Genomic DNA, 13,569 nt, shown 5'->3' with positions numbered 1-13,569 from the left:
ACTTCATTTAGGACAGAGAGTCTCTAACTTCTATCTATCTAGCTGTCAATGTATTCCCATGGCCCCTGTCACAGTTGTTCCCTGTTTGCTCAGGCAAAAATATTAGTCTAGGGGGACCTACTCATAGATTCCTTGATTGCCACCATCTGGCACAATGGCTATACCACTGTATGGCTCAGAATCTTCAGAAGCCTGTCTTACTACTCTCCCAATCCCAAACATTTTATAGGGACTTATAATGTGCTCAGTGTCTTATGGCTCCATAATGCCTAGTAAAGGACTCCATGAAAAGTGTTTCCTTCATCTCTGCTGTACTCAGTTTTATTGATTATTACATTAGATCATATAAGGAATACTCTATGTCAGCCATACATTGGATGTAGTCTTATAAATTAACCAAATAAAAAAGGGCAGGGGAAAATGAAGTACTTTAAATTAAGAAGGAAAGCACAGCACGTAAACCTAGCATCCACTTATCTCTGCCCCCAAATGTTTCTGAACTCCCACTGTCCTAGCAGTATATCCTATCATTACCTATGGTGCTCATCTCACCTCTGGGAAAATACTGGTGTTTTAAGTGTGAGAGGAAGTATGACTTGAACTCCTTCCCTAAAGCAATCTCTGTATTGGACTTAGGACAGTAAGAGTATTGGCATTTTTCTCTAGTTTAGTGGTAAAATATACCCTGCATCTTATTCTCTGCATGCCTTTTCAGGAATGGGGAACTATTTACCCACCCCCCACCACATTTTGGAGCCAATTTTGCTTCCATCTTCCCTATGTCAATTGAATTCAGTAAGTATTTATTCAAGTGTCCCCAGTATCTCTGGTAGGTAAAGGGAGCTTAGAAAGGGCTCCTCAGAAAGGAGTCCCACATTCATTTATTTGTTCAAAAGTCTCTTTGTCCAATTATGCCACCCCTGTCGATAAGCCTTCTCTCAAGCAGTTTGAAATGCCTGTCTTCAAAGACATCCTGGGAAGCACGAATAACCTCGCTTACTTTTAGTGTTAAACCACCCTCCTAGTCAGAAAGCTTTTCATTCAGTCTTGTCCTCGGTTTGCCCTCAGAAGGTATGGAATTTGAAGATGTGGAGCATGGAGAGAGAGGAGGAGGATATGGAGGACTCCTGAGAGTTACAACTTTATGGTTCTCAGTAGTTACCTAAAGTTAAAGTCTTTTCAATGCAGCGAGGCCTGCGAAGTTCACTGAATACATCTCTATATCCTAGGATTCTAGGAGAGTTATGAGATAATGGACTGGGTCACTTACAGAGGTTGCTGCATCTCCTTCCCTGGAGACTTTCAATGTTTCTGAAAACAGGCCATGAAAATGAAAATAAACACTGGCCCACGTGCTCAGGGCCTAAAAGAAATTAGTAATGGCCTAATGATACTAAGGAAGCAGGCTAAAGAAGGGTTAAGTCCTGTCCTGTCTTTTTTATTTTCATTCTGTTTTATTTATGTGGGAATCTGCGTTTGCAGAAGGAAACTCTGAGCATGTCTAGTTTAGGTAGAGGTTTCTATTCACTTAGCCTATTAATATGGGAGCCAGTAGCAATTGTAAAAGTATGAGAAGGCCAACGGAAATTTAAAGGCCAAAGAAAATATGTGTGAATCTGATGATTACTATACGATACAGTGGAATTTCATAATAACATTATCCATCATGCCACGAGGAACTGCGAGGTCGTATTATGACAGATTATTTTTGGGGGGGCAGTATTTCAGTAAGCAAATACTTTACATATTGAATCTCATAGGATCCAATCTCACTCTACTGTGAGATGTTAAAAGGTAATTTTTGGCGTTTTTGCAAGTCTGAGATAGATAAGCACTATTTGGGGTGGGGAGGGTGAGTTTTAAAAATAAGTTTTGCTTAGAATTGGGGAAGAGACAAGTTGCTCTCAATGAACTCATCTACAGGGGTCAGTAAGGCATTATTCAATAGATTCTCAAGGGGTCACTGGAAGAGCTTGGTTGAAGTTACTGAAGTAATCAATCAGCATTTGAATGATGTATCACATCTCTACTTCTGGGATAGTGTACACATCAATATTTGGCTAAAAACAGAACCATGGCTGTTACTTCCCCTTTGGCTCAGTGAATCTGAAGTGGCTAAGTTAAGCTCTCATAGCAGGAGGATGAATGTTAATTGTAACTCCTTATGTTTATGTTGTATTCTTATTGTCAAATCATCTTCACATATCATCTCCTGAGTTTTATCCTCATTTTACAAATGGAGAAATTGGGTCAGATAATGAGAAATGCTTTTTTCAAAACAAAAAGTAGCTAAGTATAGTGAGCTAGTGCCTGATATACAACTAGAACCTAGGATTCCTGATTCCCCATCTAATGCCTTTAACATCCAATTACCTAAGCCTCCAAAAGATGTTTGTAAAAGTGTTCTGATTTTTTCCCCCCTTAGGCAATTGGGGTTAAGTGACTTGCCCGGGGCCACACAACTAGTAAGTGTCAAATGTTTGGTCTGAGACCGGATCTGAACTCAGGTCCTCCTGACTTCAGGGCTGGTGCACTATCCACTGCACCACCTAGCTGCCCCTGGAAAAGTGCTTTGAAAGCTATAAGATGCTATAAAAATGTAAGAAGGCTAAATTCTCATTGATAATTAAAATGGTTATCATTTAAAGAGCTTGTCCTGAATTTTGATCGCTGTCAAATGACGTCAGTTTTTTACTGGTGTTTCTCCCATTGTTAACTAAGTTACTCATGTATGGGGCTGATAAACTCTCTTCAGAATTCTTGGTTTTTGCCTGTTCTCTGCTCAAAACTTCCAATTCCCATTTTCTATAGCATAAAGTACAAATTCCATTGCCTGGTATTCTGTATCTTTCACAATTTGCCCCTCATCCCTAGAGAAATCCTCTGATCATCCTCAAACAGGTTTGCTTCTTATCATTGCCTGAACTTTTCAACCTGTTGCGTTGCCTTTGTTCTTGGGGATCCCCACCTCCACCTTTCCCTTCTGGACTGTCCTTCTTCGCATCAAAATTCTACCTATCATCTAAGGCCCAGTTCAAATCTCCCTTCACCTGTGGACTTTCCCAGATCACCATCCAGTCAGAGATAAAATTCTCTATCCCCAGAATACCTGTAGAACTTTTTGGGTCTTACCCACTCTTAAAGCACTTACCTTCTGCCTGCTACCAGCTACTTTTGTGGCTTCTACAGGAAGCCATTTTCCCAAGGACACTACAAGCTCCCAGTGGACATATCTTATATCTATTGAGCCTTATACATCTCTGTATTCTACAAAAAGTCTACCCTAGTGCAGGGTCCTGCATAGAGCAGAGGCCCAATAATTATTTATTGATTGAATGCACCTCTCATATTGAATTTAAGATGTCTACTGGACAGGAGACATATTAGATCTGCTTAGGTAATGTCTTAAACTCCTTTCCCCTAAACCCTACCTCTCTTCCCCTTTCCTATTACTTTAGAGGCTATCACTATCCTCTCAGTACCTCAGGCTTACAACTGTAAAGTCATCCTGGATTCCTCACTATCTCTTGCTCCTGCCCCCCCCCCCCTTCCCACCCAACTTGTTGCCAAGGCCTGTCAATTTCATCTTTGTAACATTTCTCCAATATGCCCCCTTCTCTCCTCTGACACTGCTACTACTCTGGTGCAGGCCTCATTAACTGACACCTGGATCGTGGTAATAATAGCCCAGGAGTGGATCAGCTTACCTCAAGTCTCTCCCCACTCCAAACCATCCTTCATTCAGCCTCTAAAGCAATTTTCCTAAAGTAAAGCTCTGATCATGTCATACTACTCCCCCATCCCAACTCCAGTGGCTTCCTGCTGCCTCCAGAAGCAATACTGTTTGGCATTCAAAACCCTTCATAACTCTGGGAAATTTCTCTGGCTCTCACCCATACCTGGAAAGGTTTTCCCTCCTCTCCAAATACTGACCTCCCTGGCTTAAGTCCCAACTAAAATCTCACTTTTCTACAGGAAGCCTTCCCCAAAGCCTTTTAATTCCTGTGCCTTCCCTCTGCTAATTATTACCTATTTATCTTGTATACAACTCACTATGCACTGGATTGCAAGCTCCTTGCAATCTTTGCCTCTTTTCGTATCCTCAGCTTTTAGCACAGAGCCTGGCAACTAGCATGTGCCTAATAAAGGTTCATTGATTGATTTCTTTGCAGGTTGTCTCCCCCATTAGATTGCAAACTCCATGAGAGCAGAGACTGTCTTTTGCCTCTTTTTGCATCCCCTGAGCTTAGCCTGATACCTAGCTGGCATTTAATAAATGTTGACTGAACTGAACTGACCACTAGTGACTCAGGGTTCCCCTGTCCTCAAACCCTTGCTTCGCAGGCCTTAAACAAGCTGACCAGGCCTGGAGGGGCAGGCACGGCCAGTCGCTGCCACGCCCGGGAAGCCTACCTTGCGTTTCCGCTTAGATTTCGGCAACCCCTTCTCGGCGGTGGGCAGGTCCGGGGCCGGATTCTGCAGGCCGGGGTCTGTCTCTTTGGCCCCGGGGGCGGCCAGGGCGGCCTCCTGGGGGGGCGAGGGCTCTGGGATCCTGGACAAGAGGGCCAGATCGATTTTGACCCAAAGGGCCTTGACCTCGTCGCTGTCCTTGAGCGGGGAGAGCAGCTCGTTGCGGCCGAAGGGCACCAGGGTGTAGAACTGCTCCTCGAGCTCCTTTGCGGCGTCGCTCGAGGTCCTGGCGTTGATGGAGCCCACGGCCTTGTTGCCGTTGTTGTTGCCGCCGTTCCCGGGGCCGCCGTCCCGGAGCCGCTGGTCGCCCCCCGCCGAGGCCGAGGCCGACGAGGGCGCCGGGCCCCCCGCCGGGGGTTTGGGGCCCGGATAGTCCTCCTGCTCCGATTCCGGCTCCGAGTCGGACGAGGACGACGAGGACGACGACGAGGACGACGATTCGGTTTCGATGAACTCCTTGGACTTGGGGGCAGTCTTGCTCAGGCCCCGAGTGCGTCGCTTCTCGCAGGCCGCAGCCGCCGCCGCGGCCGAGCACGAGCGCAGCTCTTTCCGGTGGCCCGTCCTGGCGCCGCCGCCACACGACCTGGGCTTGGGGGGTTCGGGGGCGGGGCTCTCCACGAGCACCTCGCTGGCCGCCAGCTCCTCGGCCGCAGGCCGGTGGCAGTTGGCGCCCTCGCTCGCCGAGGCCCTCTCCGTGGTCGCCGTCGTAGTCGTCGTCGTCGTCGTCGTCGTCGTCCTCTTCGGGGGCTTCTTGCAGGCCGACCTCCGGGGCGGGGGCGGCGCGCCTGCGCCCTCCGCAGCAACTGGGGCGGCCCCCACGGGCCCTGAGCTCAGAGCGGCGGGGACAGCGGCAGGGGCGGCAGGGGGCGCTGTGGGGGCGGCTGCGGCTGCGGGAGGCGCAGGCGCAGTGGCGGGAGGCGACTTCTGCTTCACCCCTTTAGTCCCAGGGGCTTTGTTAGCAGTCCTAGGCCTCTGCTCCTCTTTGCAGGCGCCCTTGATCTCTTTCTCTCTGAGGCCTGTCTGGCAGAGGGTGGTTAATTTCCCACACTCCTGCACTTCGTCCTTTCCCCGGTTGTAGTACTGGCTGCCCTCTGACCCGTGGCTCTCATTTTGGTTCAGGAGCGGAGGCTTATGGGGATTCACTTTGTTGAGCCATTTATCCAGCTGCCACTTGTTGGAAGAAGCTTGTTCTGGCTAAAAATCAGAACAAATAAACAAACAAAAAAACACACCACAAAACATCTTTTATGAAACCTAAGGAGGGGGCCGGGTGGTTTGGGTTTTTTGATTGATTCCTCTGGGTGTGTGAAGGAAGACTAATGAGTAGTGTTTGAAGCAGACAGGGAAGAAGATTTGTGTATCATCACTCAGCAGGAGAACGAAGGGAGGATGATGTTATCCATTGCCACATACTTGACTGCTGTCCTAAAAAGTGAAATGGCATCTTGCCTCTTCCTAATCTCCTTCAAGCGCTATTAATACGCTCCTTAATGGATATTTTTTAAAAAAATATTTATTTTTCATTATAATAAAACATCATAATTTATTATTTATTTCATTTATTTATATTATATTTTAATTATTTATTATTCTCTCACTCCCCTACTCATTGGGAAGGCAAGAAATAGGGTATTTATTATACATATGAAGTCATACAAGACATTTCTGCTTCATGTATATTTTAATAGTCGTCTTTGAACACCTAAATGGGGGTGGGGAAGGTCAGTAATGTTTTTTCTCCCTCCCTGTCAGTTTTTGAGAATTAAAAGGTTAACCTATCTCAGAATCTGCCTTTGTTCTAAGGCATTTCCATTCTCAACCCTAATTTTAGGACTCTGTTGATATGAGTTCCTTAATGTGCTGTGATGGTATCAAGTTGGGGAGAAATAGATTGTGTGAGGAATAGAAAGATTTTCTAAAGTGAAGTGTATGGCAGTAAAGATTTGGTAAAAGGTGAAGAACCAAAGCAAAAGGGCCGCCCCCCAGTACATGTAGCAAAAAAGACTGCTTATTTGGGAAGACAGTGTATAGTCATCTCACAGTAGGAGCATTAACTTTAGGGAAATTACTAGGTTGCTAAGGTTGTATTCAGTATGTTTCAAAAGGGACTGGTGCTTGTACTTTGCTCTGCCAGCCTGAAATCCATCTTCAATTCCTTTAAATTCCTATATTGCAGAAAGCAATGAAGGTGGTGGAAGCAGTGAAAGAGATTCTTCCTAGGTACTAGGGAGATTTAGGTAGGAAATAATCATTTCTAGTGGGGTTAGAGCTGTCTAACAATCCATCATCATCACAGAAAATAAGGACATTGACATAATTGCTATTCCAGTCAGTCTTTCTGTGAAAGAATGTATGTGAAATATTTTTACTTTTCCAGATTAAAAGAAAATGCCCCAAAAGAGAAATGATCAAGTGAATTCTACCAAGATTTGCACTTTATTAATGTAATAATAATGATAAAAAGTTAATATAGCACTTCAATATTTGCAAAGTGCTTTATAAATATAATCTCATTTGATCCTAACAACAATCCTGGGAAGGTGTTATTATGTTCTATTAGGGACTATTATGATCACCATTTTGCAGATAAGGCAACTGATCACATAGGTTAAGTGCCTTACCCAGGGTCCCATGCCTAGGAAGTAACGGAGACTATTCAAACTCTTCCTTGACTGCAGACTTTTGTGTTCTATCCACTGTACCACCCGACTGCCTACTAAAGTAAAGCAATGGTGAATAATCAAAATGAATGAAATGCAGCATTCAATGGTTGGCAAAGCAGTTGCCTCTTGAAGCCCCTCAATAAACAGAGGTTAGCTAAAAGCTAATTTAGTAGGACTTAATATTTTTGTGAAATCTAAAACTGGCCTTACCACTTTTTTTTTTCACTTTGGCAAATCACTGGCCATTTTAGGCACGAAGTTTTCTGCCTTTAAAATAAAAATGCTGGAGCATATAAAGAGTGCCTTTAAAAGTTAAAAAAAAAGTTTGGGACCACAGTAATTTTTGACAGTGCACAGGATTTGCAGTGGCTAGCCCCACTACTCTGAATGGCGGCACTTCTTCAATTTCTATTATTTTAAAGTCTGTGCTTTTGCTCCCTCATATCATTAGGCAAAGAAAACACATACATACATCTGGGCTGTAGCCAGAACCCTGTCATAAGCAGAAATTCCTCAGAAAACAATAAAACAGTGAATAGAAAGGTGGGGTAGAATTTAATCATTTTCTTATAGGGCCACTGACTGATTTAGATTCCTTCATCCTACACAATACTAGCAGAGAAATCTTCCCAATACACCATTTTCAGCACACCATTTCCTGCTCAAGAACCTAATGGGATCCCTAAATTGCCTACCAAATACAATTCAGATTTCTCAGGCTGGCATTCAAGACCTTCCACCAACTGTCCCCACACTATTCTCTCTCTCATTGCACTCCAACTTAGGCAACGTTAGTCCTTTGAGACTGTCAGATATATATTGGAATTGATAGTAATCTTACTTTAGGGAAATACACCACTCAGCCTCCTTCAATCACCTTGGCACTTATGTATAAACAACTATTTAGCACCTTATTGTGTCATCTTTTGTGTTCTCTATTTCATTTCTATCAAGATTGGAAGCTTTTCAAGGGTAGTACTACACATTCTACCCCTTTTGTATCTTCTAAAACCCCTGACTGCTCAAAACATCTTTGCATTGAATTGATTTGACCTGCATAGTCACTCTGCTTGAGTACTAAGGGCATTCTCACTAGCCCTGTACCAAGCTAATCTATTCTTCTAGCCTGGCACGAATTCCACCTTCAGTCTTATTAATCCAAATTCTGTGATTCTTTAAGTTCTGATTTAAGTGTCAGCTCTTAGATGATGTCTTCCCTTGACTCTACCTCCTCCACAGTGATTCTGTAGCTAACTTTGAGTTACCTTAACCTTTATTTAAACTAGTCCAGAACTGCCAAGTGCTTAACTATTGTGTTAAGTGTTGCCTTGGTTTTGTTCTCTAGCTATTTATGCTATCACCCAAATAGATTGTAAACTCATCAAGGGCAATGCTGCCTACGTGTATTATAGCTTCTATAGTATCTAATGCTTTTTAGGTAGTGGAAACTTAATGAATCCCTCTTACTTTTTATATGAAGAACCTCTAGTGAATCATATGGTGATAAAGAACTTTGTGTGTACCAAAAAAAAAAAAAGATGGCATAGGAATGAAAAAACATCTTTTTTTTCATATTCTAGAGAGCAGTTACATGAGGATGTATAAGATAATGGGAAGGAAGCTAAAAGGTAATTCCAAAAACTGAGTTTTGAAGCAACTAAGTGGATGGGATGACTCACCAGTTATGGAAAAATGGGACTCAATGACTCTTTCATGTTAGTTCAAGGATATAACATCATTATGCTATGGTTGTTTATGTAAAATAAAATGGCTTTCAACAACTCAAGCTATAAATAACTCATAAAAAATAGAGGTGAGTCCAGAGGATTTTTTCATACAGGTAAACTGAGATACCTGCTGGTACCTCAGGGTATGAATCCTTTTCTTTTTCTTGTACTTTGGGATGTTACCAGTGATAGAAATGGCATCCTCAGCAATTACATTTCAAAGCAGTACAAGAAGATACAACCCTAGGATCTCAGTTAGTTATGGGGATTTGATTTGCATCTCTAAAGTATAATCAGTTTAGTGCTATTAACTGGTTTAGGGTTAGGCAAGATGACTTTAAGGAGCAGTTTGTTACATAGAAACTACATTCTATAAGATGTTATGAATGGATAATTGGGCAAATGATATTTTGGTGCAGTTTCATGACTTAGAGCACTATAGAAATGTATTGTTATTATTACAGTAGTATCTTGTTAAATATAACTAATGATGCTTGTATTTCCAGTGTCTAGCCCAATGCCAGGAACTTAGTAATTGCCTAATACTGTTTGGTTGATTGATTGACATTAATTGGGGCAACCTCATCCCCAGAACACCTGTGTACCCACAGTAGACATGATGGTGAAACTATGAAGTAACTTGAGTGATTATAAAGAGTGATTTCATGGAAACAAGTTTCATTACATTATGATCACATCCTTTATGGTAAAGAAGGGAGATGCATACTTAGCATTGTTGGGGAGCATACTGTAAGGTAATAGTAAATTCTTCTCAAACTGATGTTCTCTACATTTTGTAATGGAAAGAGCACTAGATTTGGAATAAGAGCACCAGGGTTTGAATCCCAGCTCTGTCATGGACTATTCATGTGACTTTGGTCAAGTTAGGTAATATGTGCATAGTTCTTGCCTTAAGGACTGGACCTATGATTTCATTTGACAAGGAGCTCCTGGATGAGTGAAATTATTCTATCAATACAGATCAACATCTGAGTAATTTAGAGTCTGAGGGTTGCCTATAGCAATAAGAGTTCAGTGACTTGCTCAGAGCAACATGGCCAGTCTGTGTCAAAGAACTCAGTTTTTTCTGGCTCCAAAGCCAGCTCTCTATGTGCTATACCACATTGACTCTCATAGAAGTCACTTAATAAATACTTGGTTGATTGACTGAAAACTTATTATACTTCCTTGAGCTTCAGTTTCTTCATCTGCAAAATCAGGCGGCTGGACTAGATGACCTCTAAGGTTCTTTCCAGCCCTGGGTCTATGAGCATAACTTTTGGACATATAAATGAATAAATACACCCACATTTTTTTCTTTATGGGAAAAACTTGTATAAATTGATTCCACCTGCACAGGAAGAGTACATTTATTATTTATTTTGGTGGGGTAGGGTAGTGTGCTAAGAAGAAACCTTTATTTTTAGTCAAACCTATACATTATTTTCTAGAAATGAGATTGTAAAATGATAGAGTATTATTAATATGTTGCTGCTCCGACATTTTATACTCTCAGATTTTTACTCATAGGTGGGTAAATTACTAGGAAAGGTAACTGGCCTCAGGCACCTTTAACTCTTGGTGATCTTTTTTTTAAGAGACTTGTGATCCAGCTCCTTAGTCAGGAGCTTCTTTGAATCGTGCTCTGCTAATTGACCCCACATTGTTGCTGGAGGAAATGTACAAGAGAGCTGAAATCTTTGTAATTACCTCAAAGACATTTGGAAAGAATATACTTTAAAGAGAATGGTAACTGTGCTCTTCTTAGCTAAGTTTTCAGTCTAATTTCAGGAGGTATGAGATTAAAATTTTATCAGAAAACTGAAAGGTCCTGGACATTATGCATTTCACAAAGTGCCCAATACTTTTCTTACCAGGACATGGACCCATTTCTTATCACTACTCTTTGGGTTTTTTTTTTCCTCTAAAATTCTGACATAAAATATTTCTGTTTTATCTTTGGAGACCTGCTGTTCTATTCCCTGTAAGTAGACTGTGAAGAACTCCGTTAACTCCGCTTGTGTGTTTTTGTTTTATTTCAGATTGTACAGGAATAATAATGGTATAGCTCCTTTAACATGTAGGGTTTTCTCATTTCTGTACATTTTTAGGTGACTGGAGTGGCCCTGAGTGAGGAATTAAAAACAGCTGGGGAGTGATATTACATGCCTTCAAGGCCCCTCTCAAATGCTATCACCTTTATGAAAGCATCCCCAATTTCCTCAACTGTATCTAATTTCTCCCTCCTGTAGACCCCATATAGAACTTTGTTTATACTTCTCTTAGGGTATGGATAGCATCATTTATAACATCATTGTTTGTGTATTTCTGCCCTCCCCCCCCCAATCCATGAGGTTATAAGCTGCTCATGTTTTATCTTTTATCTTCCTAGAGTCATACACTTAGAGCTGGATGACTTAAAGGTCATCACCTAGAGTCCAGTCTTCTTATTATACAGATGAAGAAATTGAGAGAGGCTAAAGGTTTTGCTCCAGAATCACTCAGGAAATAAGCAGGAGGGGCAGCATAGGTCCTCTGATTCCACGGCCATTGCTCTTTCCATCACACCTCAGAACCAGACTGTTGGAAAGGTGCTTATGTCTAAAGAAATGAAGAGCCACTTGAGAACATTTGTCATCTAAGGAGGAGCTGAAGATAGCTGGAAAAGAAGGGGCCAGCTAGAAGTAGTGAAAATGGCTTGAGGAACCCCTTATGTAGGAGATTATCTAAAAAGCCAATGTTAACAGAAGGAGCCAAGAAATAAGTAACAACGGATAATGTATCTGTTTCAAAGATCTTTCCTCTAAGATTTGCTTTTCTTGGCATATCTCGATGTTTATGGGTAGCATAAACAGTAATAGTCTTACTTTATGAAAAGAAAAGGTAAGTGCATTAAGTGGAGGGGAATCCTTATTTTTTTTCTCAATTATCCATTACTTTAGTAAATCTAATTGTAGTGCCTGTACTATCCGGAGACACCACTAATCCCCTAGTAGCAGCTCCCAGAAGTGCTCATGGAGCACCTGAAAGAACTTAAAGAGTGATTCTAATGCTCCCTAAATGCTGAGCCACTTTTAAATGATAACATCAGACACATTTTAATTAAGCTTACCTGGCAACTGTGACTATAAAAGTGGGCATAAAAGTGTGATGGAGGTGGGTGGGTGGGGGTGGGTGTGGCACAGTAAAAAGAGCATTGACTTTGGAGTCTGAAGTCCTGGGTTCCAACTCCACTTCTGATACTCCCTGTGTGACCTTAATCAAGTCTCTTAACATCTCTGAGTCTCAGTTTCCTCGTGTGTAAATGAGGGGGTTGGACTAGATGGCCTCTAAGCTCCCTTCCTGGCCAAAATCTGTGATGCTATGTGTTACATAGTAGGTGGTTAGAACTTCAACCATATTAACATAGTTATCAATTGTTGGTCCAGTTTCATGGGCCTATTTAGAAATTTGATCCCCAAGGTGGTGTAGGTGGCTTTGTGAGTTAAAAAAAAAAATCTTAGAAATGAAACTATGTAACTCATACAAACTTCATGTTTCTACACTAAGATAGAGTTGCTTTTTATTGCTTCTTTAGACATCAAAGTCTATCTGCAGAGTCCCCCCACTCCAGAAATTTGTTCTCAGCCCTCCCCCAAGAATATTCATGCTGAATTACTACTTAGTTTTTCCCTTTCCACTTTAACATAGAAATTGCAATGATTTTTATTGGAGCCTTATAATGTCTTTATATGAGGCACCTAGATCTTCTCCAAAGATACTCATCATGGCAATAAAAGGTTTTATTATTATTTGTAAGCTGATGCTAATTTTTCTTTTTATAATCTTCACAAAGAAAACGCAACTAAGAAAGTGTGGGTTTTTGTTTTGTTTTTTTGTTTTTTTGCTAATATTTATAGCTCTCTGTCCTCCTGACCCGTGACAAACTGCAAAAAGGTGAGGCCATAGCCGTGTCTAATCCATAAAACCCCCTTTCTCTGTGATTTATATATGGTCACACTTATTAGGCCATGAACTTTTCTATCTAGTTATTGCCTCAGTTGACCCCTAGTGCGACTTGATCCATAGGTTATCCTTCATCTGCTGGGTTCCCTGAATACCTGGCAACAAGGGAAAGTCAGGATGGATATCCCAGGGACAAAGAAGAGCAATAGCCCTCATGCTTCAAATGCAGTCCCTTTCCTCCGGCCAGCAGAGGGGATGGGGGAGAGTAGGGAAAGTGATTCAAAACAATACTTGCCTAACTGATAAATAAAGTCCTTCTTCCTAATGAGGGGATTTGGCCTAGGGATAGCTCCTTTAATTAGGGCCAAGCCTGGATGGAGGGTTTGGGAGGACTTGGGGAGGAAAGAGACAGAGTCTGGCCTTATGGAAACCCTTAGGCAAGAAGGAGAACCAAAGCAGAGGGAGGGGGCCGGCCAGGAGCTCTGGGAAGATTGGGGGGAGGTCTTACCTCTGGGCTGGAGTAGTGAGAAGGCTTGCTGCCTTCACTCCCACTGGAGCTGCTTTCGCTCTCCGAGTCCGAGCCAGAGCTGCTTTCCGAGTCGCTGGAGCTGCTGCTGCTGCTGCTGGAGCTGCCGCTGCTCGACCCCTTGCTGGAGGGGCCCGAGGGTCTGCTATTGGCCTGCTGCTGAACCACCGCGCTGCCAGCCCCACGGACAACCCACCGAGGAGGAAAAGAGAACAACATAAACAAACACAAAAACATC

The 13,569-nt window shown here is 42.4% G+C and overlaps 1 protein-coding gene across 1 annotated transcript in view; it reads right to left on the bottom strand.

Moving 5' to 3' along the window:
• AFF3 (AF4/FMR2 family member 3) overlaps window positions 1–13,569 on the bottom strand; it is a 666,987-nt gene that overhangs the window by 53,639 nt on the left and 599,779 nt on the right. The window contains exons 10-11 of the mRNA XM_027842571.1: window positions 13,314–13,503; window positions 4,414–5,664 (exon numbers count right to left, since the gene is read on the bottom strand). Coding sequence (XP_027698372.1) covers window positions 4,414–5,664; window positions 13,314–13,503 — 1,441 coding nt within the window. The remainder of the gene's footprint in view (window positions 1–4,413; window positions 5,665–13,313; window positions 13,504–13,569) is intronic.

This window comes from Vombatus ursinus, unplaced genomic scaffold (genome assembly GCF_900497805.2).
Source record: "Vombatus ursinus unplaced genomic scaffold, bare-nosed wombat genome assembly UNPS02014877.1, whole genome shotgun sequence".
In the NCBI taxonomy this organism is placed as follows: domain Eukaryota; kingdom Metazoa; phylum Chordata; class Mammalia; order Diprotodontia; family Vombatidae; genus Vombatus; species Vombatus ursinus.
This window is presented reverse-complemented; position numbering and strand designations above follow the sequence as displayed.